This window comes from Acanthochromis polyacanthus, chromosome 7 (genome assembly GCF_021347895.1).
Source record: "Acanthochromis polyacanthus isolate Apoly-LR-REF ecotype Palm Island chromosome 7, KAUST_Apoly_ChrSc, whole genome shotgun sequence".
Taxonomy (NCBI): domain Eukaryota; kingdom Metazoa; phylum Chordata; class Actinopteri; family Pomacentridae; genus Acanthochromis; species Acanthochromis polyacanthus.
The window spans coordinates 12,566,823-12,593,958 of NC_067119.1; the positions used below are offsets into that span (position 1 = coordinate 12,566,823).

Consider the following 27,136-nt stretch of genomic DNA (forward strand, 5'->3'; position numbering starts at 1 on the left):
CTCATATCTTAAAGCATTATTAATAAACACTATTTCAGGATAATTTGTGGCTGCCTTTTAACTTGGCAGCTAGCTGTTAGCGTAGCATTAGCCACTGGGAGAGAAGCTACTTTCCTGGTTTATAGCAACAACCTGCATTTCTTGTTCAGTTTCTGAACTCTGCTTGAGAAACAGAGTGATGACAGAGAGAGGAGGCCGCATCAGACCGGAAGCGGCGCATTGCATTTATCAATAATCTGACAATAAATTTTACCAATACCGATAATCTGTAAAATGCCAAATGTTGGTCACAGTAATCAAACAGGTTGATAATCAGTCTATCCCTAATGATGATGGATCATAAAAATGGTGGGATGGATGAATAGAAATGTAGCAGACTAGCTGAACACCATCATACCTACACATTAAAAGTATTCATAAAAAGAATTTATTTCATGCCTCAGTTACAAAGCAGTGTTTTCACAAACATCACATTTGTTAATGGAGACATGCAAATTACAAATCAGTAGAGGTGACACACCCTATGCATGACAATGATAAGGCCTGCACAATATCACACAAACACGGCGGCCATCTTTACAGTGACCTGAGAGGGATGACCTGCAACACCTCTTTCTCATTGGTAAATCAGAGAGGAGCACCACAGGTTCTGACTGCAGAACTGTGCAGGTTCTGCAGTGGATTTAATTATCGTGGACAATCGGAACAAAAACAACTAAAGCAGGAACTTGTACCTGGAATAATGTAAACACACAGTGCCAGCTCTGAAAACAAAACCACATTTCAAGCAGAAAAAAGCTAAATCTATTAGTAAAAAACATGTTTTTTTCTGAGTATTATTAACAAATTAATAAAAATGTCACAGGTATTTTTTTAAATTCTGCTTTTACAAGCTTCCTCACAAAAGCTACATGTAATAACTAGTAACTTGACTGTTGAGCTGTGAATCATTAGCACCTCAATTATAGAAGCACCTTTAGAAAAAGGAAAAAAAAAAAAAAAAAAAAAAAAAAATCACATAAAGCACCTTCGGCCCAGAAAAGAATTTACAGTAGGTCATGATTTTCTTCTGAATAAAGAAGGTGCATATTGTATCTTCAGCTATAATCTGATTTAGCCATAGCTCTTGTGTTTTGATACATTTTTGTAACCTTTTAATTGTTCTTCTGGATTATCATAATTTTTAAACCAATAATGATAAATTACATGTTTTTGTGATGCATGTTGCTTCATTTTCACATACAATGAATATTATTAACTGAAAACATTCATTGTATGGCAAACCTTGCATGCTGTCCCGAAGCAGCAGGAATTTGCCCTTTAATAAATGTAAGGAAAGTCTGATAAGCATTTTCCCCAACATTGAACACCTCAGACAGTTCAAATACCAATTAATCGTCAGTGTCTTGTGTTGTTTTCTTGCTCACTCTACAAGCAAAACGTTCCATTGTAAAAAGTTACGAAGATCGAAAGAGGTGAAAAAATACAAAGTCCTGCTCAATCCAGGCTTGTTTGTGCTGAGTAAAATGTGCTTGTTCAAGTGGTCATCGGAGCACTTTGGTTTCTCAGTCTGTGGATGGCTTTCTACCAGTATTTCATGAGGATAAAGTTGTGTCCAGCCCTGGTTATGGCCCGCAGGTGGCACAACACTGTCTTTGGACTGACCTGAGAGAACAGCGACCCAACAGCTTCAGCTTGTCACAGAAGCGAGAGGACATGGTGTTCTTTTTGCAAACTGGACCTGAAAAAGGAGCACAGCTTGAGGTCAAATACTGTGAAACACTGAAATAGAGATAGCAAGAAAGTCAAGTTTAGAGCCATGTTAACCCAGGCACCCCCATCCCCTCCAAAAAAACAAACCAGAAATGTCATGAAAAGCAGATTCAGTATTGGCACACACATGCATTTTCTAAGTCATGCAGACAAACCGACTGCTACATACGAACCTGCATTTGTCTTGCATTCCTGCATATTGCACTTCCTGAGTGTTTCTGGTTTGGAAATCTTCTCACAGAGGCTGTTTGGCATTAAAGCCGAATCCTGCTCACTTACACAGCTGACTGCACGCTGCTGCTGACCCCCACCGCAACTCACAGAACACTGTAAGGTCACACACACAAACATCCACACACACAGCGATAATTTAGTCCAAGTCTGTTTATTGTAAACCTAATTATTTATTGTAAAAAACCAAACACACACACAAAAAAACATTTTAAAGAGTTCCTGAATGGGCAACGTGGGACTGACCTCCTCCCAGTCCTCAGTTTTCCAGTGAGTACAGGGCTTTAAACTGCACAGCTCCGTGCTGTTCGGCCTCAGTGTGGTGCTACAGCGGTGAGGCTCGGGGCAGTACACCAGCCGCTCCTTGACACCTTCACCACAGCTGCCAGAGCACTGACGAAAATGCAAGGATTTTAAGTGGGTATCTGCTATCTACTGAGACTGGAACAAAATATATTCCATCTATATTTGCACCTTTACAAAATGAGACACCAGTGTGACAATATTCACAAATTTATTAAGTTGGGAGTGACAACATACATGAAGCATCCTCATAGTAGAGGTTACTTGTCATGACAGCAGCAAAAACTGTCAGCCTTGATGGAAATAGTTATTAGAAAATAGAATAAAATTTGTCAGCTCTAAACTTCAAGACCTGTGGGTTTTAAAAGACATGCGGCCTTAATAAAAATAAAAAATAAAAAATAAAAAAAAAACAGCAAAATGACACCATTAGAGACAGAAACTGTGAAAACAAAGAATGGTTGGCTTTTAAATTTTCTCATGGTCTATGTGCGTTCCACCTGGAAGCTAAAAATCATATTTCATCAAAATTGCTTTATTCTACATGTCTCATTTAAAAATGAGTGAAAAATAAACCATTTGGTCTCACTAGGTCCTGTTAAAAAAAGCACTCCTTGGTATAAACAGGAAGTCATTAGTACTCAGCTCTGGCCATTAGTCATATGACAAATTCAGAGACTTTTCAGATAAACTGCGCTGAAATGCAGGTTGTGTTTATGCAGAGTGGCAAGTAGATAAGCATAGAAAAACACACGTAAAATATTAAAATATTTATAGTACAAAGAGCCACAATTTTGGCAAGAACTAGTAGCACCTGTGGAGAGTTGGAGGATGGCTGTCCATGTTGAGTCCAGTTTTTTTCAAAATGTGTGAATGATGGCATAACTATGTCATGCTGCACAAAATACTGTTGTTTTTTTTTTAGTTCCCTTTACTTCCAGCCATGGTTGTGCTATTTTCATAGAGAAAAAAATAGCCCACAGTGAGTAAAAATGTGACAGGGGCAAAAACAAAACAACAATAACTAATGCAAATGAAACAAATCACCCCCTTCCTTTCATGTTAGATGCGTTCTGAAAATGTTTCTGTAAAAAGTTTTGGCATTAAAGGTACATTTCCCTCAGATTGAAAAAGTAAAATGGCAAAAGAAAACCACACAAATAAAACCCAAGTATCTGAATAACTAGATACCACTTGAGATGTTTTAGAAATGTATTGCTATAAACATCGAACCAAAAGTGTCATGTATATTGACTGGAGTGTATAATGCTCCTACCGGTCCCCAGGGTGATATGCTCCAGGTCATGCAGGACTTGTGGGGGCAAACCAAAGAGCCGAGGGGTCTACTGGACACATTTTGACAGTGGAAAGGTCTGAGAGGACGTTTGCTCTGAGAATCGACACACTGTACATCGCGGTACCTCCTCCCCACTGATGCACAGTCGTTTGGACACTGTGGAGAATGTTAAAGTGCAATAAATGTCTCAGATAACTTGATAGCTGCGACAGCAAACAAACCAACTTCGTCATCCGGAAAAGCAACCGACAACAGACGGGATTATAATTAAGTATTGAGTGTAATTAACAAGTAATAAGTGTAATTATCAGATTCAGTGACAGGAGGAAATCTAATGTTACTCACCTTGCTCCAGCTGCCACTTTGCCAGGTGGCACAGGGCTGCAGGTGACATGTGCGTGCAGGCTCAGGTCTCTTCATGTTGGCACAGTCCTCTTCCTTCTGGGAGCTGCACATGACCGTCCGCCATATCGCCCCAATCCCACATGTTGTTGAACACTGAGGAAGAAGACATATTTAGGTTTATTTTTAATGACAAACCGATCAAAAAGACACAAGGATATTATAGTGTTGATGTTTTAGGAGCTTGGAAGGCGAGAACTAGAACTTCTTAAAGGGGGATATATTCGGTTTTGCAGGTTTTAGTCTTACAAAAGTAAATTCTGTAATTTTATATTGCTTTCAAATCACATTGCCTATTACAAAACAATCTTCAAACATTAGCTTATGCTTTGGAAAGAGGTAAAAATTAACGTCATGTCTGGTATTGTGCTTTTGGAGTTGTCACGAAATGTCTGCACCCACCTCACTCCAGTTTCCTACAACCCAGAATAAATCCAAGCTGACCGGCTCTCTGGCCATCAGGTTGCTTTGGTCACTGGAGATGCTCTTCGGACTCCCCAGTTTCTGGTTTTGGTTCTTAGAGCGACCACCTTTAGGCTTGGAGGTGGGCTTTTTAGCACGAGTCGTAGAACTGTTTTTCTTGGGTGTGACTGCAGGCTTCTTCATTTTGATAATCTTCACTGTGCTTGATGCTGCAGTGGTGAAGACTTTTCTCGCAGATGTCGAAGGAGCTCTCGTTGTGTAGAAGCCAGCTGTTGATGCAGCTGTGTGGTCCCTGGACAAAGGAGTGGTCAGAGTAACCCTTGTTGTCCTGAAACGTGACGTGGTGTGGGTGCTAGATGAGTATTGAGTGGTCTTTGCCCATGTTTCAGTGCTGGTGTGTGGGGTGGAGTAGGTAGTTGTGGTTGGAGCTCCGGTTGTGTGCACAGTAGGTGGACTTGTTTGTAAAGTGGGTGTGATGAGTATATGTGATGTTGGTGTGGTTGATTTAGGAAGTTTTCTGAGGGGTGTAGCTGTGGTGAAAACATCGAGATCAATAATCCCTTCCTCTTCCGTCTTCTCGGTCCTCTCCTCAACAACGTAGTCATATCCTGGAGTGTACATCACCACATTGGGAGTACTTCCCTCCTCCTCTTCCTCCCTCTCTTCTACCTTCTCCTTCTCCACAACATCTGCTTTGCTGTCCTTCTCAGCAAAATTGGGTTTAGCAGGAAAAACTTTCCCTCTCTTATCCTCATTTTTCCCCACCATAACATTGAACTCATAATCATCTGCATCTATGATTTCGGGGACTGTGGTTTCAGGGGTTGAAAGGGAAGTGGTGGTCTGGAGGAAAGCTGTTGTAGTTTCTTTGGTGGTTGTTTTCTTTGCAGTTGTAGGGGCTGCTGTGGTGCTCACAGGAGCCCATGTAGGTGAACTAGGAGGCTTAGTGGAGTTGATCTTAGGTGGGTAAATACGGCGATATTTTGGAGGAGGTCCTGGTCGCCTACGAAGACTTGAGTTAGGGCAGCTCTGCAGGGCGCACAGTGATCTAGACCTCGGTTTGGTTGTGGGGTCACAAGTGTTTTTGGATGGCAGTGCACATGTGACCGTGCGTGATCGAACACCTCCGCCACACGTGACAGGACACTGCGAAGTAAATTTAAAAATAAACACAAAGGATGGTATTAAGATTTTGGGATTCTTGCTTTGAAAGTCTTATCTGCAGAATTAAGGCAGGAGAATCAATGAAAATAAAAAAAATAAAAAATCATCGAAAAAGGCTTACTTCTTCCCAGCTGCCAACAGCCCATTCCTGTCCACAGGGTACATCTCGGTTGCACGGCACCACAGGTTTAGGTTTAAGGAGATGCTTGCATTCCACAGGGTGGAGCACTCTTTCCTCCCCTGAAACTGTGCGAACGCAGAGAACTGTTCGCTTCCTCAAGCCGTCTGATCCACAGGTGGTTGTGCACTGCTGCCAACCCCCAACCCACCACCTGAGGCAAAGGGTGTAGACAGGAAGAGGAGGTGAAGAAATAGACCACCGGCAATCAAACAAACAGGGAGAACATGGCAAGTAGACAACATTGTCATCTTTTTCTAACACTGAACAGGGCTGAGAATTATTTCAAATATTTTTAGCACTGCCAGTGCATTACCTGAGTTCCAGTACCAAAACCAAAAGAATGCATTTCACCTTGCTTGGAGGAAAACACGTTTTTCTGCAAAACCCTTTATTTTTCAGATATGCCAAACTATGTAAGAACTTCACATAAACAGAATAGTCTAAAAATGGCAAAATGGTGACTTAGAATAACTTTCATCTGTTAGTTCTGATCAAAGAGTAAGAAAACAAGACTATTAATCTCCCCAGACCATTGAGAAACACATTTCAGTCATTAACAGAAAAGTACAAAGCCTCCATATTCTGCCCAAATAATTGTGTCATTGTGTAAATCAAAAATCAGTGTCCCAGAAAGGAGTTCAGGACACATTGTCTCTCTTGAGACTGACTGAAAAATCTTGATTAGGTAGCAAAAATGGTAGCATTCTACTTCAAAATCAGCCACACAATTTATTGGGTGAATCAAGAATTGAGTTAGAACCACAGTATTTGTACTAAAGTTGATAGTGACAGAAAAAATATATTTGATGGTACATACCTAGCAGGACAATCCATATTCTTGCACTTTCGGTGTCTGTCTTGTGGACGGTTGTCAAGGTCACACAGTGATTCATCCACTACGCCTACATCCATCTCAAAACAGCGTACAGGCTGTTGTTGCTCACCTAAGATGGATCAAAATTCAGAAAGAACATCAAAATCAAATCAAAAATAGTGAAATCTGCCTACTATGATTGCATTACTGAAGAATTGAGTCAGACCAAGGCCACAGGTGGTGCTGCAGTCCGTCCATGCTCCATGTCTCCATGTGTAAATAGGTTCAAGGACCTCATTTTGAGTGTCTTTAGTCTTCTTGATGACATATTCAAACTTTAGACCTGGATTTCTCTCCTGGAACAGCAACTGGACAACCACAGGAATGTCTAAGTATAATTTCAAGTCTAAAGACATTACTGGTAACTTCACACTGGAATATCTGCAAACTGTGAAAATGAATTTTCACCATCAGTCCATTTAAACCCATTTAACTTCTAGGAACATGATAGCCTACCTGGAGCATGACCGGCTCTTTGGTAGGTCCAGGGGCAGTGAGGTTCTCCATGTTCCCGCTGCGCTCGTAGAAGAACGTCGTCCCTCCGGCCTCATACTCCCCGTTCCACTGGATGATGTAGTTGCCGTTGAGGAAGTACTCCTCGGACCCCATGCTCCTCAGAGCCAGGAAGTTACCTGCTTCCTCCACTTCCTTCACCAGGATGTCCCGCGCCCCCTCGGGTATCACCCCCACGTCCATGTACCCTGGGAGAGTCGGGGAGGGGAGTCAGAGTTACACCAGGGTAATGGATGCCCCACCATGGCTGCTGCCACACTCACATCCAGACTACCAGACAGTTTCTCTCTGATCTTTAATAGAGGGTGGGCTCAGTCTGGGGGGTGGTTGGCATGTGTGTGTGTGTGTGACTGTATGTATTCGGCGTGGGGGGCAATGCCCTCTCTCTGGTTTTTATTGTGCGTGGATGAGGTGGGGGGGAGGGAGGTTTGCTGCATGGGGGGAGGACGAAAGCAGCAATGAGTGGGTCTCTGGAGTTTAATGATGTTTGTGGGAAGGTGTGTGTTTGTGAAAGGAGGGGGAGGTTCGCCCTTGGTCGAAGTCTTTTGAAGTCTTACACATCTGGGCTGGTTATCTGGAAAGGATGCTTTGCAAAGAGAGAGGGGAGGGAGGGGGGAAGGAGGGGAGTCTTTATTGTTTTAGAGCCTCTTTCTCTATTAATCTGTCTTCACGGTATGTTGATTTAGCGGGTGAGTTATACTTTTCCAAGCACAGTTAAAGCAACCATCTTTAGACAAATGCAAACACTGGCCCTGCAGACACACATCGCACCCTGCCAAGTACAGCACGACAAACAGCTGCACAGTGTGGACAACACTGCTTCCATGACAACAAAGAAACAACACAATGGCGTAATGCTAATGAACTGTCCTGAGATGACTTTCCGCCCGTAGACATAAATTCGAATTCTTCGCTTTTTCGCACTGTTTTGGCGGCTACATCAAAACTTTGCCTCACTAACAGCTTGTCTGTTTTGCATTACTGAAAATTTCATAATTGTATGATTTCTTATGCTGAGCTAATTCAATTAGTTTCCAGCTGGACGAGTCTCCTTTTGTGTTGCACTCACCAAAGCCTTCTCCTTCATCAAACGACTTATAAACTGTTTCGCAGCTTGTGCCATCGCCCAAACAGACTCCACAGCGATCCTCCTCTGCATTTGAGTTGATGCCATAGTCACAGCCTACCTCCTACAGATAACACACACACACAAAACACATAAAAACACTGCCAGAAATCACAACACAGGATAATTGACAATTTACACAGAAAATCTCAGTTTTTTTGCTGCAGTACCACTACGATGTGTCACCCTGTACTGCTACAATTAACCCCCTAGCCTCTATTAGTCTCTTACCCAGCCACACTACCTTGCACACTCCGTTAACACAGATGTTTCTGGAGTTGTTGTTCATGAAGCATGGCGTCCCGTCCGTCACAGTGTCGAGCATCTTCTCGGAGAAGTACTGATTCACTGGTCGACAGTGCAGCTCACAGGGATTCACTGATGAAGGCCGTGATATGGGAGGAAAAGAACTGCAGTTTAACAAAAATGAAAGACTGACTATGTGTAAAAATGTCTCATGAACTAGTGATAAGGCATTTTTTCCACAGAAAATCATCTGTATTTTATTTAATTTACTTTCTCTTGTTTATATCCTAACCTCTGGTTCTTATTACTTTTAATATATGTTTTTATTGCAAAGCCGTTTGTTTTTGATCTGTATAAATAAAGACTATAATAACAGTGATTTGAATATACAAAATGACAAGAACACAGAACTTCAGCAAAGACAGCGGCTACACTGAAATGTTGCATGTAACTGGTGAGGGGCATTGCAGTTGCATCGCTGAGGGCTTTTAAGTGTAAATGCTGCCCCCTGTTGGCTGACAGACAATTACATAAACTGATCTGTGTTTTTTTGTTTTGTTTTGTTTTTTAAAGTGGATGAGCATGGAGGGGCTGAGTGTCCCCATCTATTTTTTGTCTGAGGTTTTAAGCACTCACATGGGTTAGCCACAGGAATCCACTGGTAGAGCTCATTGTGGTAAGGCACAGTGTCAAACTCACTGCACAGCATCTCTCGAAAGGTGGGACTATTATTCCGACAGGGTTTCGTGTTGCAGGTTCGATAACGCTTCCTTTCGCCAGTGCAGTACTTGCCCCCAAACTCTGGTCTGTGGAAAACAGCAGCACACTTTCAGAATTTCATTTTTATGCAAGATACAGTAGCAGTGGCAGCAAAATGCAAAAAATTGGCAAGAACAGTGCAAGAAATAGTTCAAATGCACATCATGGCTCTTACTTAGGGTTGTTACATTCCCTCTCTGCTGACTGAACTCCAGTCCCACAAGTCCTGGAGCAGTAAGACCAGGTGCTCCACTGTCCCCAGCCTCCATTCACCGTCTCTGGGAGTTTACCCACGATCACACACTCACCGGAGATGCACCACTGAATGAGAAAATGATGGTGAGATCAGTAAAATAACACTGGTAATATGACGCAAATAATACTGAAGTCTTGGCACTTCCCAAAACAAGTACTGCTAACCATCCCTGTTGCCATGGAAATAAAACTGAAAATCAACTAGCACTACTCACCTTCTCTGGTCCACAACGAGTACCATCAATAGGCGAGTCCAGTTTGGAGCGACAGGAACCGTTCACAGAACACCAAAGAATCTGGCAAACATTCTGAAATAAAAATAACACAGAGGATGATATCAGGCTTTTGGGATTTGTGCTTCAAAAATACAGTCAGGAAAAGTTACACTCAACAATATACAGTCAGGAAAAGTTACACTCAAAAATATAAACGCAACACTTTTGTTTTTGCTCCCATTTTTTATGAGATGAACTCAAAGATCTAAAACTTCTTCCACATACACAATATCACCATTTCTCTCAAATATTGTTCACAAATCTCTCTAAATCTGTGACAGTGAGCACTTCTCCTTTGCTGAGATAATCCATCCCACCTCACAGGTGTGCCATATCAAGATGCCGATTAGACACCATGATTAGTGCACAGGTGTGCCTTAGACTGCCCACAATAAAAGGTCACTCTGAAAGGTGTAGTTTTATCCCACAGCACAATGCCACAGATGTGGCAAGATTTGAGGGAGTGTGCAATTGGCATGCTGACAGCAGGAATGTCAACCAGAGCTATTGCTCATGTAATTAATGTTCATTTCTCTACCATAAGCTGTTTCCAAAGGCGTTTCAGAGAATTTGGCAGTACATCCAACCAGCCTCACAACTGCAGACCACATGTAACCACATCAGCCCAGGACCTCTACATCCAGCATGTTCACCTCCAAGATGGTCTGAGACCAGCCACTCGGACAGCTGCTGAAACAATGGGTTTGCATAACCAAAGAATTTCTGCACAAACTGTCAGAAACTGTCTCAGGGAAGCTCATCTGCATGCTCATCGTCCTCATCGGGGTCTCCACCTGACTCCAGTTCGTCGTCATAACTGACTTGAGTGGGCAAATGCTCACATTCAATGGTGTGTGGCACGTTGGAGAGGTGTTCTCTTTACGGACGAATCCTGGTTTACGCTGTTCAGGGCAGATGGCAGACAGCGTGTGTGGCGTCGTGTGGATGAGCGGTTTTCTGATGTCAATGTTGTGGATGGAGTGGCCCATGGTGGTGGTGGGGTTATGGTATGGGCAGGCGTCTGTTATGGACGAAGAACACAGGTGCATTTTATTGATGGCATTTTGAATGCACAGAGATACCGTGACGAGATCCTGACGCCCATTGTTGTGCCATACATCCAAGAACATCACCTCATGTTGCAGCAGGCTAATGCACGGCCCCATGTTGCATGCATCTGTATACAATTCTTGGAAGCTGAAAACGTCCCAGTTCTTGCATGGACAGCATACTCACCGGACATGTCACCCATTGAGCATGTTGGGGATGCTCTGGATCGGCGTATACGACAGCGTGTACCAGTTCCCGCCAATATCCAGCAACTTCGCACAGCCATTGAAGAGGAGTGGACCCCCCCCCCCAATAAAACAAAACTGCACCTTTCAGAGTGGCCTTTTATTGTGGGCAGTGTAAGGCACACCTGTGCACTAATCATGGTGTCTAATCAGCATCTTGATATGGCACACCTGTGAGGTGGGCTGGATTATCTCAGCAAAGGAGAAGTGCTCACTGTCACAGATTTAGACAGATTTGTGAACAATGTTTGAGAGAAATGGTGATATTGTGTATGTGGAAAAAGTTTTAGATCTTTGAGTTCATCTCATAAAAAATGGGAGCAAAAACAAAAGTGTTGCATTTATATTTTTGTTGAGTATCAAAAAGCAATGAGAACGAACTATTCCCTACAAGATTTCTGACATTTACTTTGAGCTGATGTTCAATACTCACATCAACCTCAGGGCAGAAGGTGGCATTCGGACCGTACTGGAGCTGGCACTGGTGGTGGGTGGTGTATCGGACACCGAGGCGAGCCAGCGGGGTGGTGAGGTCCCTCTTGGAAGGACGGTCATCGAGACAGAAACCCCAACCACGACTAAGACACAAACAGAGATGTGATACTGAATGTGACCTTTTGGAAGAGATGGAAAAAATAAAGGAACAGAGGGCGTGGTCACTGAGAGAGATTCCTGACAATGAAAGAAAAAAAAAGAAAACCTGAAAGTTCAACAGAGAAAGACTTCAGCAGAGAAAGGTTTTGGAAAAAAAACTTTTTTAAAAATGCAAAAGTTGTCTTGTCACCATGCAGGTGTTCCCCCCCAGTGATGGCAATATGCCAGAATCTGAGAAAACTACTTGTCAAAAGGTAGCTATTCTAATAGCTTTCAACAAATATGAGCTCTGAACTCTGACCTTGCAGCTGGTGAAAGTGTTTACAGAGTAAAATTCACCACTGACACACTTTTCAAGAGAAAATAATGAAAGCCAGAGCAAGCATTTGCAGATATTTGTGTAAGGGTGGCCACCCTCTAATGTTCCGTCTTGGCTCCTCTTTCTTTTCTGTCAGTTGCTGGATTCGCATGAATTGAGCCTCCTTGACATATTTGCACTCCTGTTCTTTGCTTCCCTTTTAAAAAAAACTTTGCCATGGTTTGCTTCATTTCTGGGTTCTTCAACAAGCACCACACCCACTGAGCTTTTTGGATCTTTTTTCATCGTCTCCATGGAAATCTTCACTATCATATTCACTTTCTCTGCGTCCATTTACCATTGGAGGTTGGAAGCAGACACACTGTCATCAATGATTTCACAATCTTGGAAATCCACACAGTTTACAGGCAACTCTTACATTCCTCACAAAGACATATACACTGCTCAAAAAATTAAAGGAACACTTTTTAATCTAAGTATTGCATCAAACCAGTGAAACATGTGGGATACTGATCTGGTCAAGTAAGTAACTGAGGGGCTTTTTAGTCAGTTTCAGCTGCTTTGGTGTTCATAACATTAACAACAGCTGCACTAGAGGGGTAACAATGAGACAACCCCCAAAACAGGAATGAGTTTCCAGGTGAAGGCCACTGACATTTTTTCCTTCCTATTTTTTTTCCTGACTGTTTTTCACTAGTTTTGAATTTGGCTAGGGTAAGTGTCATTTCTGGCAACATGAGGCGATACCCGGACCCTACAGAGGTTCTACAGACAGTCCAACTCCTCCAGGATGGCACATCAATGCGTTCCATTGCCAGAAGGTTTGCTGCGTCTCCCAGCCCATTCTCAGGCGCATGGAGTAGATTCCAGGAGACAGGCAGTTAGTCTGGCAGAGCTGGACAGGGCTGTCGAAGGTCCTTAACCGATCAGTAGGACAGGTATCTGCTCCTTTGTGCAAGGAGGAACAGGATGAGCACTGCAATAGCTCTACAAAATGAGCTCCAGCAGACCACTGGTGTGAATGTCTCTGATCAAACAATCAGAAAGAGATGTAATGAGATGGTCTGAGGGCCCAGCGTCCTCTAGTGTCCGCTGTGCTCTCTGACTGGCACCGTGGAGCTCGGCTAGCATTTACCATAGAACACAGGAATTTGCAAGTCCACCACTGGTGCCCTGTGCTTTTCACAGATGAAAGCAGGTTCACCTTGAGCGCATGTGACAGGCATGAAAGGGTCTGGAGAAGCCGTGGAGAATGTTATGCTGCCTGTAACATTGTTCAGTGTGACCGGTTTGGTGGTTGGTCAGTGATGGTGTGGGGAGGCATATCCATGGAGGGATGCACAGACCTCTACAGGCTGGACAATGGCACTCTGACTGCCATTAGGTATCAGGATGAAATCCTTGGACCCATTGTCAGACCCTACATTGGTGCAGTGGTCCTGGATTCCTTGTGGTGCACGACAAAGCCCAGTCTTATGTGGTAAGAGAACTCCTGCAGTTCCTGGAGGATGAAGGAACTGATACCATTAGCTGGCCCCCATGCTCACCTGACCTGAATCCAATAGAACACCTTTGGAACATTATGTTTTGTTCCATCCGACACCATCAGGTTGCTCCTCAGACTGTCCAGGAGCTCAGCGATGCCCTGGTCCAGTTCTGGGAGGAGACACCACAGGACACCATCCATCGTCTCATTCAGAGCTTGTCCCGGCATCGTCAGTCATGCATACAAGCACATGGAGGCCATACAAACTACTGAATACCATTTTGAGTTGCTGCCAAGGAATTTCAGCAAGATGGACTAGCCTGCCACTTCAGTTTTTCACTTTGATTTTGGGGTGTCTTGAATTTAGCCCTCCTGGGGGTTGATAATTTTCATTCCCATTAAACAATGGGGCACTTTTCATTCCTAACACATTAACCAGTCCATATCAATGTAAATATCCAGTTTGTTTTTTTCCCCGTATTGAAATATGATGTATTTTCAAAGCGTTCCTTTAAGTTTTTTGAGCAGTGCAGTATTAAAACTTGCAGAATCATGTTATTTTTTACTAAGATTAACACAGAACAACAAGCAGTTTGTGGGCGATTTTTGCTCCTGTGACCTTTTTACGGTACAACCATGGCTGGAAGCAGAGAAATCTCAAAAATAACGTTTGTGCACATGAATAAAGCTAGATATTATTTAAAAAAAGAGGACAAAATAAATGTAAATTTGATGCTTCATTTTACAAAAACTGAAAAAACCTGGAATCAACATGCATCACATTTTTCCCCCAAAGGTTTAACCAATACTGGAAAAAGGCACCTTCAAAATGTACCTCTATGTACTACTAATATTTTACAACAGTGTTTTTAATTTCTTTTCATATCTGCCTCCTCTCTTCGCTATGGAAACAGAGTGCAGTTCAATCTAGTTTAGCTGAATAATTTTTGTCACACAACTGTTTTTCACAGCTCAGACAGTCATAGCTTTCCAATCAGAAAGGGCAGAGAAATTTTGGGTTTTCACAGGATCTCTTGAGAGCAAATGCTTTCCTTTTGGCATTTTTTTAAAATGAAAAATTTAGAACTATCCCGATTTTCAGCTTAGATTTCATTCTGTTTGATTACTGAACTGCAACTTACAGACAAGTAGGTCAAGTCATGTTGTAAAGATAAAACCTGAGCATTTTTCCTGCTTTTTCACTTCCGGGCTCAAATAAGTGATGTGATGTTGGTGGGGTTATTTTGAAAGACAGCCTGCCTTTCCAACCCGCAGCGAGGTTTTTCAGAATAAAATATGGGTTGAGCCTTACTCGAGGAAGCGTGTGATGTATTCTTTGGAGCAGGACGACCAAGTGAGAGGCGAGCTGTCGTACATCAGCTGTCTGGACATGATGAACGGGTGTCTCCCTTCCAGCTCACAGTCGTTCCCCTGGCCATCATGATGAATTCCAAAGCTGTGTTCAAACACAATCAACAAGACATTTATGATATTATCATTACACACAGAAGAGTTTCACAAGTCTGGGCAGCCCTTATGCTTGATTGTCTGAATGAACAATTTTACAGTCAATTTCTGTTATGATAGGAAACTGTTGGCTGATGCTGGTATGTTTACACTGCTGGCTTGTCAGGTAGATATTAATGCCAAAAAAAAAAAACACCTAGTCATATAAAATATGTATTTCTGAATTTGAGAAAGGTCTGTAGTCATTTGACAGATTTGTGAATTTCTATCATGTCCAGTCAGTACAAAGTGGAAAATTGTGTTGTTTTGTTGCCCATAAAGGATATTATGCAGATTAGTACATAATTTGCACATTATATTAGTAGTATATTGTGTGTTTGGCCTCAGTCCAGGTGTTCAGGTTAAATGAGGATCTTGATTATACTTTTCTCCACCACTCAGTAATTACAACTATATGTACCTTTGACTGAACTAAAGTGACACTGAACAATCCTTTGGAGCAGATCCAGTGTAAAAAAAAAAACAACTGAAAATAATATCTTCTGTTCTTTAATCTAAAGTTGAAAACAAATCCAGCACCTCTGTTCCTTTACTTTCACTGTTACTGAATGATCTCACACCCACACAACAACAAGCCTCTCAGATATCTGTCGTTTGTATGTCCGGTCACTGGATACTTAGTCATTATTTGCATACAGGCAATTCACTAATGGGCTGATGAGCTAATGCAAGATTTTATGACAACTGTACATGTATATCCTCAAACTGATCATGGGAACAAGATGCTTTCTTTTTCCCACTGTTCTGATATTCCATTATTTGGGATTTCTCAACAAATACAAAACCACAAGGAATGACCTGTGGCCCATTTCATGAGCGATGGTGAAGGCGACAGGTAGTCCCGAATCCTCGTTGATGTTGCAGCTGCGGTGAGGCTGACACATCCCAGATAGATGAGACAGACCGAGGGTTTCACAGGGTTGGTTCATTCCTGCACATATGTCTTTCCTGAGGGGGAAATCACATTCAAATTATGTGCAAACATGCTATATTTCTTCTAGAAGTAACGAAATCTACTCAAATTGCTGACATCCTTGTGCAAATTTGTGTGTCTCTTGCCTGGTAACCAGCACAGCCACGTCATGATGAGCTGGGTGTGTGTCGCTTTGGGGATTCAGGTTTTTCTGCCAAGCACAGAAACTAGCCAAAGTGGTGTCTGCATGGTGAACGATCTTCAACCCTTTCTGCAACAAACAGCACGATTAGAGATGCAGAAATCTTTAAATTTCTGCAATGAATATCTTCTCTTTCAGTTGTCTTGACTTCTTTTACATCTGAGTGTAATATGTTTAAAGAGCCATCGCCCAGAGCTGTAGAGATGGCATCATCTTCAGAATGAGAAGGAGCAGGTCATGATCTGCGATACAACTAGTTCACCTTCATTCACTTTCTTGGAAAAAAGCAGGTTTTTTTTTACACAAAAAACAAGAGGATTCTAAGTAAAACAATGTTTCCTGTGCATTTTTAGCAAAATTCAGTTGAACCTCTAGAGACCAAAAGGGGACAAGAACACATCAATATATTCATAGCTTTAAATTGTGCAAACAGACCAAGACTTCAACTCCGTAGTGTCTTCATCAGTGTCAAACTGGACAAAGGCATGAGACAATAAATCTGCTAAAACAATAAAAACAGGCCATTCTTAAAGTTTTGTCTTGTTACGGATATGATCTTAGCAGTGTGAGATAAATGAATTGCTTGGTTTCTCATGTTTCCTCTCAGTTGTCACATTTGACAGATCTTTATTCTAGTACATTTTGCACATTTATCTCTTAAGTTTTAAGGGATTTGTGACCTGTTTTTTCTAGCATGGTGTTATTTGCATGACCACTGACTATAGCGGCTCCCACCCTTAAATTCATCATCCAATAGATTTGAACAAAATGGCAATTACACACATGGTTTGAGTTCATTATTTCAGTTTACTTCATTCTCTGTCCACTTTGACTCCTATTAGGACACAGTAGAGTTGAAACAGTCTGTTTGCACAAACTAGGTTAAGAATTCATCAGTGTACTCTACTCCCTCTGGAAGTCAATGTGATTCTTTGCAAAGCTGAGAAATAGGAGCGTTATACTTTATCCAGTGTTACTGGATATTTGACTGATTTAAACAGTTCTTGCTGTCCTCTGGGTGTTTAAATGTTTGTCACACTTATCTCAGTCAAACTTGGAAAGACTGAAGCAGTAAACCCAGCTGAGTGTGCAACAAGCTGTAAGTGGAGTCAGCTGTCATGATAGGAATGCGTTTCCTTTGTTCGACATTTAATGTTAGAATTGCCAAAGCAAATGTGATAGAAGCACATTAAAGTTTGTTTAGGATTTCTTTGAAATTACCTCTTCTCCTTGTAACAGGATGAGGCGCACTAAGATGACGTGGATGGCATTCCCAATACTGGCATCGTGAAAGATCCCAGCCACCTGTCAACATAAAGATCATTCACTGCTGAAAATGTTACCCCATGTACAATAACTAAGAATGTGTGAGAGCAAAAGTAAAGAGCAAAAGAGTCATTCCATCTCATTTCAACAAATCTGAGGAAATTTTGTTGCATGACCTCCTCTGATCATCTCCAAACTTTTTTTTTTAACTATCCCAACATAAGAATAGATTACTTGCAAAGTTTTAACATCATATGATTGCTATTTGCTAAGTTATAAAATATTTAAATCCCTATTTTTCCACTCGGAAATTGATATTTTAGGTAGAAAGGCTTGATTTAGGAAGATAATACTGGGAACTGACTGATGATATAGACTTACAAGTGATCTGAAGGGTTCAAACACCTTAACAATAGAGCAGGAAAAAAAATTTTGGAATGAATATACCCATTTCTCTGTGGTACAGGGCAATTTAAAAATTTGGCGAAAATGGCATTTTTCAAGAATTTAGGCATTTTTTTCACAAATTTTAATAAGTAACAAGGTTCATATGTTATAAAAATCTCAAAGTACCTTAAAAGTTCTCTCTAACCTAAAAATATCCAAGAGCTAGCTAGTCTCCTTAGACCTCAAAACGATGCCTATTTATGAAACAGACTGAAAAACACCATACATATATTGGCACAGAAACCAATGTGGGACATGGAGTAGAAACATGAAACTTTGTCTGTATAACAATAAACATCCGAATAATTGATATCTGAAGTATCAACATTGTTTCTTGAATCCTTCATGGCCAATTTAACCAAGAAATGCACTATGTTTTATAGGCGTTTTTTTAGGAATTCTAACTAATATATTGCAGTTAAAATGAGTTATATTGCCTTAGGTCCCATGTAAAACATGTAATTTGTCCCCAACTTATCACACCACTATTTCTGTCCTTTGAACTGCTTGAATTTCTCTGAAATCAGGCCATCATCTGCACCAGATATGTGGTACTGTCCACCACGGCGTGTTGAAGGAGCAGTGATTGGACAGAGGATGTGGGCTGTAGGCACCCACACTACGTCATCCTTTCTAGGCCATGTGAACTTCTTGCTGGGACCTTTTGGGTGCATGAATTTCACTTGCAAATCTTCAAATTCAGCTGATAAGTCAAATACGATACCGAGGCTGTCCTGAGAATGCAGTCTGGGAGTGATGCCATTTCTTCTTATTCAGTTACTGTATGAAAGAAAAAACAATGTCTATATAATAATTAACTTCAGATATGCCCTTTGTAACTTATACTACGATGCTGATGCTTCAGATTCATCTTTCATCTTTAGTTGGTCATGTAAATGGTTCCTAAAAACAAAAACGAGGATCAAAATATATAGTAAATTGATTCAGCAGTTGCTCATCTTTGGCACAAGAAACAAATATGAAAGTAAGTTCACACATACTTCACACATACTAGTTCCTCCAAAAAAATTTGAACCGCGTACCATGTATCCCACATGCACTTTTTAATGCCTAAAGTTAGGCTATTTTGGGTCTACACCTGAGTTCAACAGCCTATAAATCAATAAATAAGCTTTATTTTAATGTTTTAAAACTTTTACCTTATGCAACTTTCATTAGTAAAGAAGAAAATTCATTCTTTCAATGTCTTTTCACAAGAATAAGTCCTAAAATAGAGGCATGAAAAACCCAAAATAAAGTCGCCCATGAAATAATAAGGATATTTTGGGAAATTCCACAGTCCAGTATTTTTTTATTTTCATTCATTTCTATACTTTTCTCACCAGAAGGGTAAAAGTTTTGGAAGGGGAAAAAATTCTGACCATGTAAAAGGAGTATAAATTGCTTTTTTTAGTAGTTTAAAACCCTAAAATCATAGGCGAGGATTAAGTTTGGACTGACTATGGGTATTAGATTAGATCATTACTGCTTATACTGTATGTTTATAACCATAATACTTTGCATTTGTTCATAAAATTACCCAAATAAAGCCCAAAAAAAATTTTGGGAGGATCTGAGAAAGTGGTGCAACAAGCATTTGTTGAATTGACATGGAATGACTCAAAATCAAAAGTTAATTCAAACCATGTTCATTATGGTGAAGATGTAGGACTCCACATTATCACTGCCATGGTATTCGATGAGTTTGGAGTCAGCCACTACCATGGTCTCCACCCACCGCTCTCTGCTGACTGAGCGCTGCGAGCGAGGCCGAGTCTGATCCTCCCCCCTCTGCTGCTCCCTCTCCCATTCCTCCCTCTCCCTCTCCACCTGGACGGAGTCACTTGGGGCATCTAAAGCATGGATAATGGAAGTCATTGCTTGCAATACGGTCTTGGCTTATCCTCGCTTGACACAGGTGCAGACTGAACAAAAATGCTTACTTGTGCAAACACCTGCAGGATCAAATGTACACAAACTGAAATACACACCTCGAACTCCACAGGCATTGGGCGTCTTTTTGGACTCAAGGCTGCGTTTTTTCCTCTGACTTTCTGCAGAATCTCTTGGATAGACGACGTGGGGCTCTGGAGCCTCTGCAGGATCATGTGGAGATTTCTGAACAGGTTCAATAAAATAGTGGCCCTCTGGCAGGGAGAAGAAGCCTCTCTGAAGGAAAAAAAAAACGACACCTATGAATATACATCAAGTGATCAGTCTGGGCAGAGCAAGTTTAGGCTTTAATCAAATATTTCCTGACATCTGACAACCTGAAAAGCAGAGCAAACCTATATCATCTTAATCATTAAGAAGATGTTCTCTCTAATCACACCTCCATACTACAACTACTAATTAAATTTTTGATCCCAAAATTGTGCTTAATGCAGCTTTAAATCTCTTTTCAAATGCAACACATTCTCAGACCATGACTAAAAGAGCAAAGTGCTTGTTGCATGCATTTGTGATATTGCATTTATGAGGCCAACAACAACATAAAGTGTAGTGTTTCAATGGTTCCTTTGCGTAAAAAGTGAGAAGGTAGACCTTCTTTTAAAGCCTGCAGAAAAGGCCACTCCACAGCAATTTCCATTTGAGTGGAAACTATCATTAGTCAACAGATCTGAATACGAACCTTTTCTCCTTCCCTCGGGCACATTCTCTGTCTGCTGCAGCCGTAATACAACTACTTCTTTCTAAGTATGCTATGCGTGTCCTTACTGGTGCAGACTATTCACTTGCTGATGAGTTAGGTGTGCTGCTGAACACACACATAGTTACACACCCTTGTACACAAATACAATTATATAAAAACATGCAGTGCATGCATACACATAAGAGGCTAATCTCTGAGTCTTTGTTGCACAAGCATTAGGAAAGTAGCAAGTTGTCCTCATTAAAGTGATTGTGTTTGGTTACAGGTCGTGTATTAAGCTGAGCCCAAACATGCCCAGACTTTTTCAGGATGAACCCTCCCCTCTTTTGTTAAACCAGTTCGCAAAAGACATGAGAGCTGAAAAATTCTTCCAAGAGCCAAAAGAATGGAAAGAAGAAGGTGTATATCTGCACAACTAAGTAAAGAAAGAATCTTCTTCCTTCAGGATGAGTTGTGTATGAATAAATGTATCCAGGAGATGAAATATCAAGAATTCTGAGAATACTCTTGTTCCAGGAGCCAAAGGCAGATGTGAAAAATTAGGCCATGTACTGCTTACAGTTTGGCTGGTTGTGGTTCCAGGGATCTACCCTGCTGTTTACTGCAGTTCTAAACTGTTCAGCTTTCTGGGTCATGCTGTCAAGTTTTACATGTGTCTCTTGGATAGAAACTATCTCCAAGTGAATTCATTCAGCAGTCTGGAGAGCTCTCTTTGGGTATCCTATTGCTTCATTCAGGGAGTTCATGAAGTACAAATTTGGGGTCCCTCTGGAAAGAATACATTACCCCACCTGTTACAAGGAGTGTCCACGAACTGAAGCAGAAACTTAGTGGGATAAACTTCAAGATAGTTTTTGACATTATAAACCACCACTAAAACAACAAAGACAATGTAAATGCCAAACAAAGCTTTCTGTACATGCCTAAGGTTTAGTTATTTTTCTCCAAACTCAGATTAAATAAAACACTGAGAAAGGGTTCTCCAGCACTGATTCAGAGTGTGGCCTTGAGCCAGGGCTCCCAGAGCTGTGGTGGACTCATCTACAAAGCATGCATGCTGATATGCGGACGGTCAGCTGGGAAAGCTTCCCAGAGGCCCTGTGCAGAGAAGACTCAGCTGATTACAAGGCTGCTCTATATCTCATGCAAACACTCTGTTCGATAGGAATAATAAATCACCATGTTGTTGTTTTTGTATTTGCAGCATGTCACAGGCAAAATGCATGTTTTTAGAAAGATTCTATGATATTCACCATTATCCTTCCTATCATTACCTGTATGCATTTCTGAGAGTTAAACTTCAAGTGAGCCCCAGCAGACAAAAGCAGGTGGTGGAGTGCAGATCAGCCAAGAAGTAATGCCACAGAGAGGCCCATCCAAACATTCAGACCATTGCTCTGCATGATGAGGTGCATACCAAATCTAGTCCTACTGTGCAACACAGCCTGCAAGGCTTTGCTCGTACAGTGTGGTTATGGTGTTATTAGTGATCCTTAAATTACCAGATACAGATCCTGTCTGATGTCTCCGCTCATCAAAGAGAGACAACTTAAAAGGGCACCAGCTAGGATTTAATTTTTAACAAAAATGGAGAATTATTCTGGCACAGCTTTTTCTCGGACTCCTCAATTCTCCATCAACCGCCTCAAACTGGAGTTTACTCTGCACTTTCACCACCTCTTCTCCCTCTGCCACCTCCTGCTCCTCTCCTCTCCTCCCCGTTAATCCCCCTCCTCTGGCCCAGAGGAAGCATGTTGTTTGGGTGTGAGGTGCCAGAGCCAGGGGAGGTTACCATAACACAGGTCTGTGTTCTAAATACATCGGCCATGTGGAACTGCTTTACTTCTGTTTCCTGCTTCTGTGGGTTTTGGAGTGCAGGCCAACTGGGTCTGAAATAAAGTCTCTGCTGTTACACAGCCTGTGGCCTCACAAGTGATTAGTGGGACGCAAGGAGAGGTAGGGGTTGACGGTGCTGAAATGTGATTAATCACGACTATTTTCTAGCAAACAGATGCGCATTTATTCTTAGACAAACGTTTCTTGATAATTACAGGTTTCGCTACACTTTTCTTTCTTTTACCTCACAAGATAATTCCACCTGTGAGCTAATTTATTCCTTGGGGGTCAAAGACAATTTTTCATCAGCATCGCGCAAAGAAAGATTCATTTAAGCGAGGAAAATACCAATATAATAGCTCTGAACTTGTGTGTTCTTGCTTTGTGTTGTGCCTGGGGGGTTGCTGAAGACTCCTCTGAGAGAGCTTTGGCTTTCCTGAGGTCGATTATTTTCCCACGAAAAAAACAACAACAGTGAGAGTATTTTAAACCCAAGCGAGTTGTCCCTCATGGTCTCATGTGTACAGCGAACAGCAAGTTGTAACGACATAATGTGAAGTAAATATAGCATAGCTTGCTGCAGTAAAGCACTTATTTGAGCAAATGCATCCTTGTTTTTGCAACCAGAGACAGGATGTTAAAATGACAAGGAGAGGTGTGTATAGCAATCATCAAGCACTGTTGACCGCTTTGTGTCTGACAGAGCTGCAACAGCAAGTAAATTAGCTGATTAGTGAACTGACAAAATAGGACTTATTTGATAATTAAATATGTTATTAAGAAAGAAAACTGTTTCAAACTCCTAAAATGTGACCATTTACTGATTTTCCTAGTTGTACAGTGGAGTAAAATTAATATCTTTGGGTTTTTCTTCTATTAAACAATAAAAGGGATTTGATGGCATCACATTGAATTTAGGAAATTAAGGGGATACTCCACTGTTTTTGAAAGTTTTTTTCAGTGTAAAGCATTAATTGATTTTGTCCAAGCTGCTCTTAATTTAAAGATGACACATCAGATTACACAAACATATCAGTTGGAATCCATGATGTGTTTTGTTGCTACAAAAACATCTTCCAAATCTTTGCTTCACATGCATATCATTTAATGTTTTTTTTTTTTTTTTTTTTTTTTTTGCTGTATTCCTCATGTTTCAGTTTGTTTAGCCCTTAATAACTCCTCCATTGTGCTACATCAACAACTAATTATCGTGACTTTATATTTCAGTGCAGCCCCTCTCTCTTTTTCCTGAGGCTGAATGACCTCCACAGCAGCTGGAAGGATTTCACTCCCACATCTGTCTGGCTGAGCCTTGCTGTTTAGTGGTCTCTGTGTGGTTTTAGCTGCTATAAACCTTCTTCCACAGAACAGAAAATCAGTGTAATGGATCATAGCGGTTTGCGTGGTAGGTTGGGGAGAGAAGGGGCAAACTGGGGCATTTGGTATTACAAGGAGAAAACTCCATATGCGATAGTTTGAAGATAAGTGGCATTTGGAGTGACGCAACACATTCTTCCTTTGAGGATTACTGGAGAGCATGTAAAGTGGGTCAGATATAAATTATGGCACCACTGGGCAGGCTGTCGTTTTGGTCTCGTTCTGACTCACATGCAACAAACGAGCTGCATTTACAAGATTTGGCAGGAAGAGGCAGTGCAACCCACACAAACATGAGAGGCAGGAGGCAAGACGCTGCAGGAGAAGGAATTCCTGCTGTGACACAATCAAACATGAACACTGAAACATTCTTCATGACTAAAAGTGACACATCCTACCATTTCAGAGGAGGGAAAGTTCCTCCTTCTCTACATCCTCTTCCTGTAGGTGTAAATTATGTTAGAAGAACCCTGTAGCCTGCACTGATGAATGAAAACTCAACACCTCAGCAATCAGGACACCACAGACTTTTCCAGATATGTTCATATGGTGCATATGTCTTTTCATACTAAAAATATGCTGGACTGCTCCTTCATCTTTCTGTGGCCCAGCTGTCTTCTCTCCTTTGTAGTTTTGAATTACTTGTATGATTAGAAACATTACAGCTTAAGTTTAAAAAAAAAAAAAGCACAGACCCACTGAGCAAAAGGTATGGCCATATTTCCTGTCTCTCAACATGTCAAATTTTACTGTTTGGCTCCATAAAATGTGACAAAAACTATTACTGAAGCTCTCTTTTAGTGTAGAACAAAGTAACGCTGCCTGTCTGAGGGTCGGGGTGTCGCAGAGAGTTTGTGCAGGAACAGACAGCAATGCGAGCGTGACAGGAAAGAGGAAAACATCTGAAAGACAAAGAAGACAGAAAGGATCTCATGGCTGACTGAGGAACAGCAGCCGACAGCGGGTCTGCAGCACAGTCCCTCTGCAAATAGTGTCAGGAAGTCTTTGAAGAGCAAACTAACAGACAGGGCACTGTCAGATAGAGAGATTTTGCTTTACAGGCAATGCTACTCCAAACCAGCTTCCACAGACTGATGCGACCTCACCTGTGTAGCAGAACCATTTCTTCAAGATGCACCAAAGTATCCTGCATGAAAGCTTCAATCTAATGAATGAGACTCAGGTTAAAATCAACCATCTTCCCCCATCAAATAGTGTGACATCTTACCAGGCCTTTGCAGGTGCTGATGGCAGCGGTTCCCAGCACATCTGAAGCTTCCACGGTGCCAAGAAGGTGGCAGGAATTCCCCCCAGAAGGACGATGCTCTGTGCTGCTGGCGCTGCCGTTTCTCCTCTCCAGGATGTATTCATGGGAAACCAGGTGACTGTTTGCAGTCAAATTGAACATTAAAGTTCGCCCCTTGTAGTTGACCCTGTAGTAAACCTGTCCCTCCACAGCAAGGGGTCGTAGGTCACGCCTGACTCTCCCACTCATAAAGTGGTGGGACAGAGAGTGGGAGATGAAGCCTCCATCAGCGCTCGTTTTCACTGGATGGACAATGGACAGATCTGACTGGGACAACTGACCTGTAGAACACAGCAGAATGAACACAAAGGGGCTGTGAAGCATTGATCACACTGATTTAAACCTTTAGTGCATGTTAGTATTGACATGCACTTCACCACACAAACTTTTTTCAACTCTTGCACTCAATCAAGAACATGCACAGAAATGCAGATTACGTTGAAGCTGCACCACACTGACCTTGCTGTGCAAAGAGGGAGAGCAGTCTGCCGGAGTCTGAGAGCTCTCCGTGGCCGGCTGCCAAAATGAAAACAAAGTGCAGCAGAAAAAGAACCGGGCTCTCCCGCGAACATCGCATATTTCATGAAGCCAAACTCAAAGCACTGGGAAAGAGTCGTCGGCATCGGAGTTCCGGTGGCGTTGGAGGAGACCTCTGCGATCCTGCGCTGCACTGTGTCATGACATGAACAAGCTGAGAGGGGAAACATGCGCCGAGGAACACTGGGAGCCAGATCATGGTTTTAAAAAAAGAGGGAGAAAGCTCCGTCTCTGCGGAGGAAGGAGGGGAGGAGTGTTCTTTGGATCAGTGTCTACTTTCCTTGCAGGATCAGCTTCGGCGGAGGAGGAGTACGACATGGATTTGAATGAACCAGCCCGTCCAGACTTGTCCCCTGCTGCTGCAGCGGCGCATCGTTAATGTGAGAGGACGCTCACAGCAAATTAAGGATTCAGCTTTATGGATGCAAAGCAGTGCCTAGATCAGTGTTGATTTAACTGTGAAACTTTAACTATCAAAATTGGTGTTTATATTTGTCCACTGATGACACATGGTCCAACACTTTAAGGATATGTTTCTTACAAATGAAAGGCTACATTGTTAAAATGCATAAGAAAGAGTCAGTAGTCTGCAGGTACAACTGTGTCATTGTTCATAAACTGATACATATCCATCTTTAAGTGCTTCATAGTCTATAAATGCACATATGGGACTTGCAAACTCTACTCTAAACAATGCTCTTTTCTTTTCCAGACAAACAATAGGCAAATCCTGTGCAAACACATGCATTCTTTAGTTTTCTTTGAGATTAAAGGACAAATATTGGCTCATTTCATATTGCTAGTGCATATTTTAAACAACGATGACTAGAGGGGTTTGCCCTTATCAGTTAATATCAACCAGAAATTATAATCCTGTGTGCAGGTTTCAAGGAAAGTAGATGCAAATACCCTCAAACTACATGTTAAGCCTCTGTTGAGTTCCGGGTTCAAGGCTTTTCTGAGCCCTGAAGGCTGTAAGCCCTTTCAGTACATACTGCTGAGGATCGCTTCTCTAATACAGTATTTATCCCTGCAGCAGATTTATGTGTGACTAAAAGCCTTCTGAGACATGACACATTCCCTCCTGTGTTGTCTTAGACCATGGGAAGCACAGAAGCAGACAATAACATGAACTCTATCTGCAGTGTCATCGCAGCGTCCTGTCCATTTACCTCGGAATCTAAAGTACAAAAGACGTGTGTGTGTGTGTGTGTGTGTGTGTATAGAAATGTGGTTATGGACCTACAGCAGATTTATCCCCTGTAGTGTTTTTCAAAGCTCAACAAAGAGTCAAGTGTGAGTCAAGCAGGAGTTGAATTACTTTAGTTGTTTTAAACAAACTATTTTGAAGTCCTGCTGTAGTGGTTGCACATGGAAAAAGGCTTTTAAACAGGAATATAAAGTTTTTCCCTTATCTCACTGAAATCTGGGCTGGGGAGCAGTTCATTTTAGAAAATTCAATGCTAAAATAACACTGCAAATATCTGATAACGCACAGTTCTGCAGAGTATGACAGTTCAGCTTTGAGCTGATCTCCACTGATCCTAACTTCCCCT

General features: G+C 41.7%; 1 protein-coding gene across 1 annotated transcript; it reads right to left on the minus strand.

Annotated features, from left to right (window-relative positions):
• Positions 1-411: 411 nt before the first annotated feature.
• Positions 412-25,775, minus strand: adamts12 (ADAM metallopeptidase with thrombospondin type 1 motif, 12). Its single transcript, XM_022207778.2, has 24 exons — positions 25,503-25,775; positions 24,966-25,324; positions 19,863-20,040; positions 19,516-19,724; positions 17,380-17,463; positions 16,103-16,227; positions 15,842-15,991; positions 14,829-14,972; positions 11,551-11,695; positions 9,763-9,855; positions 9,468-9,613; positions 9,170-9,339; positions 8,532-8,665; positions 8,231-8,351; positions 7,105-7,349; positions 6,815-6,956; positions 6,592-6,718; positions 5,715-5,925; positions 4,409-5,575; positions 3,950-4,102; positions 3,584-3,760; positions 2,251-2,397; positions 1,947-2,100; positions 412-1,741 (listed from the first exon to the last, which is right to left on the minus strand). Exons 1-24 carry the CDS (start codon positions 25,618-25,620, stop codon positions 1,626-1,628), a joined length of 4,815 nt encoding a protein of 1,604 aa, XP_022063470.1. The 5' UTR covers positions 25,621-25,775; the 3' UTR covers positions 412-1,625.
• Positions 25,776-27,136: the final 1,361 nt, after the last annotated feature.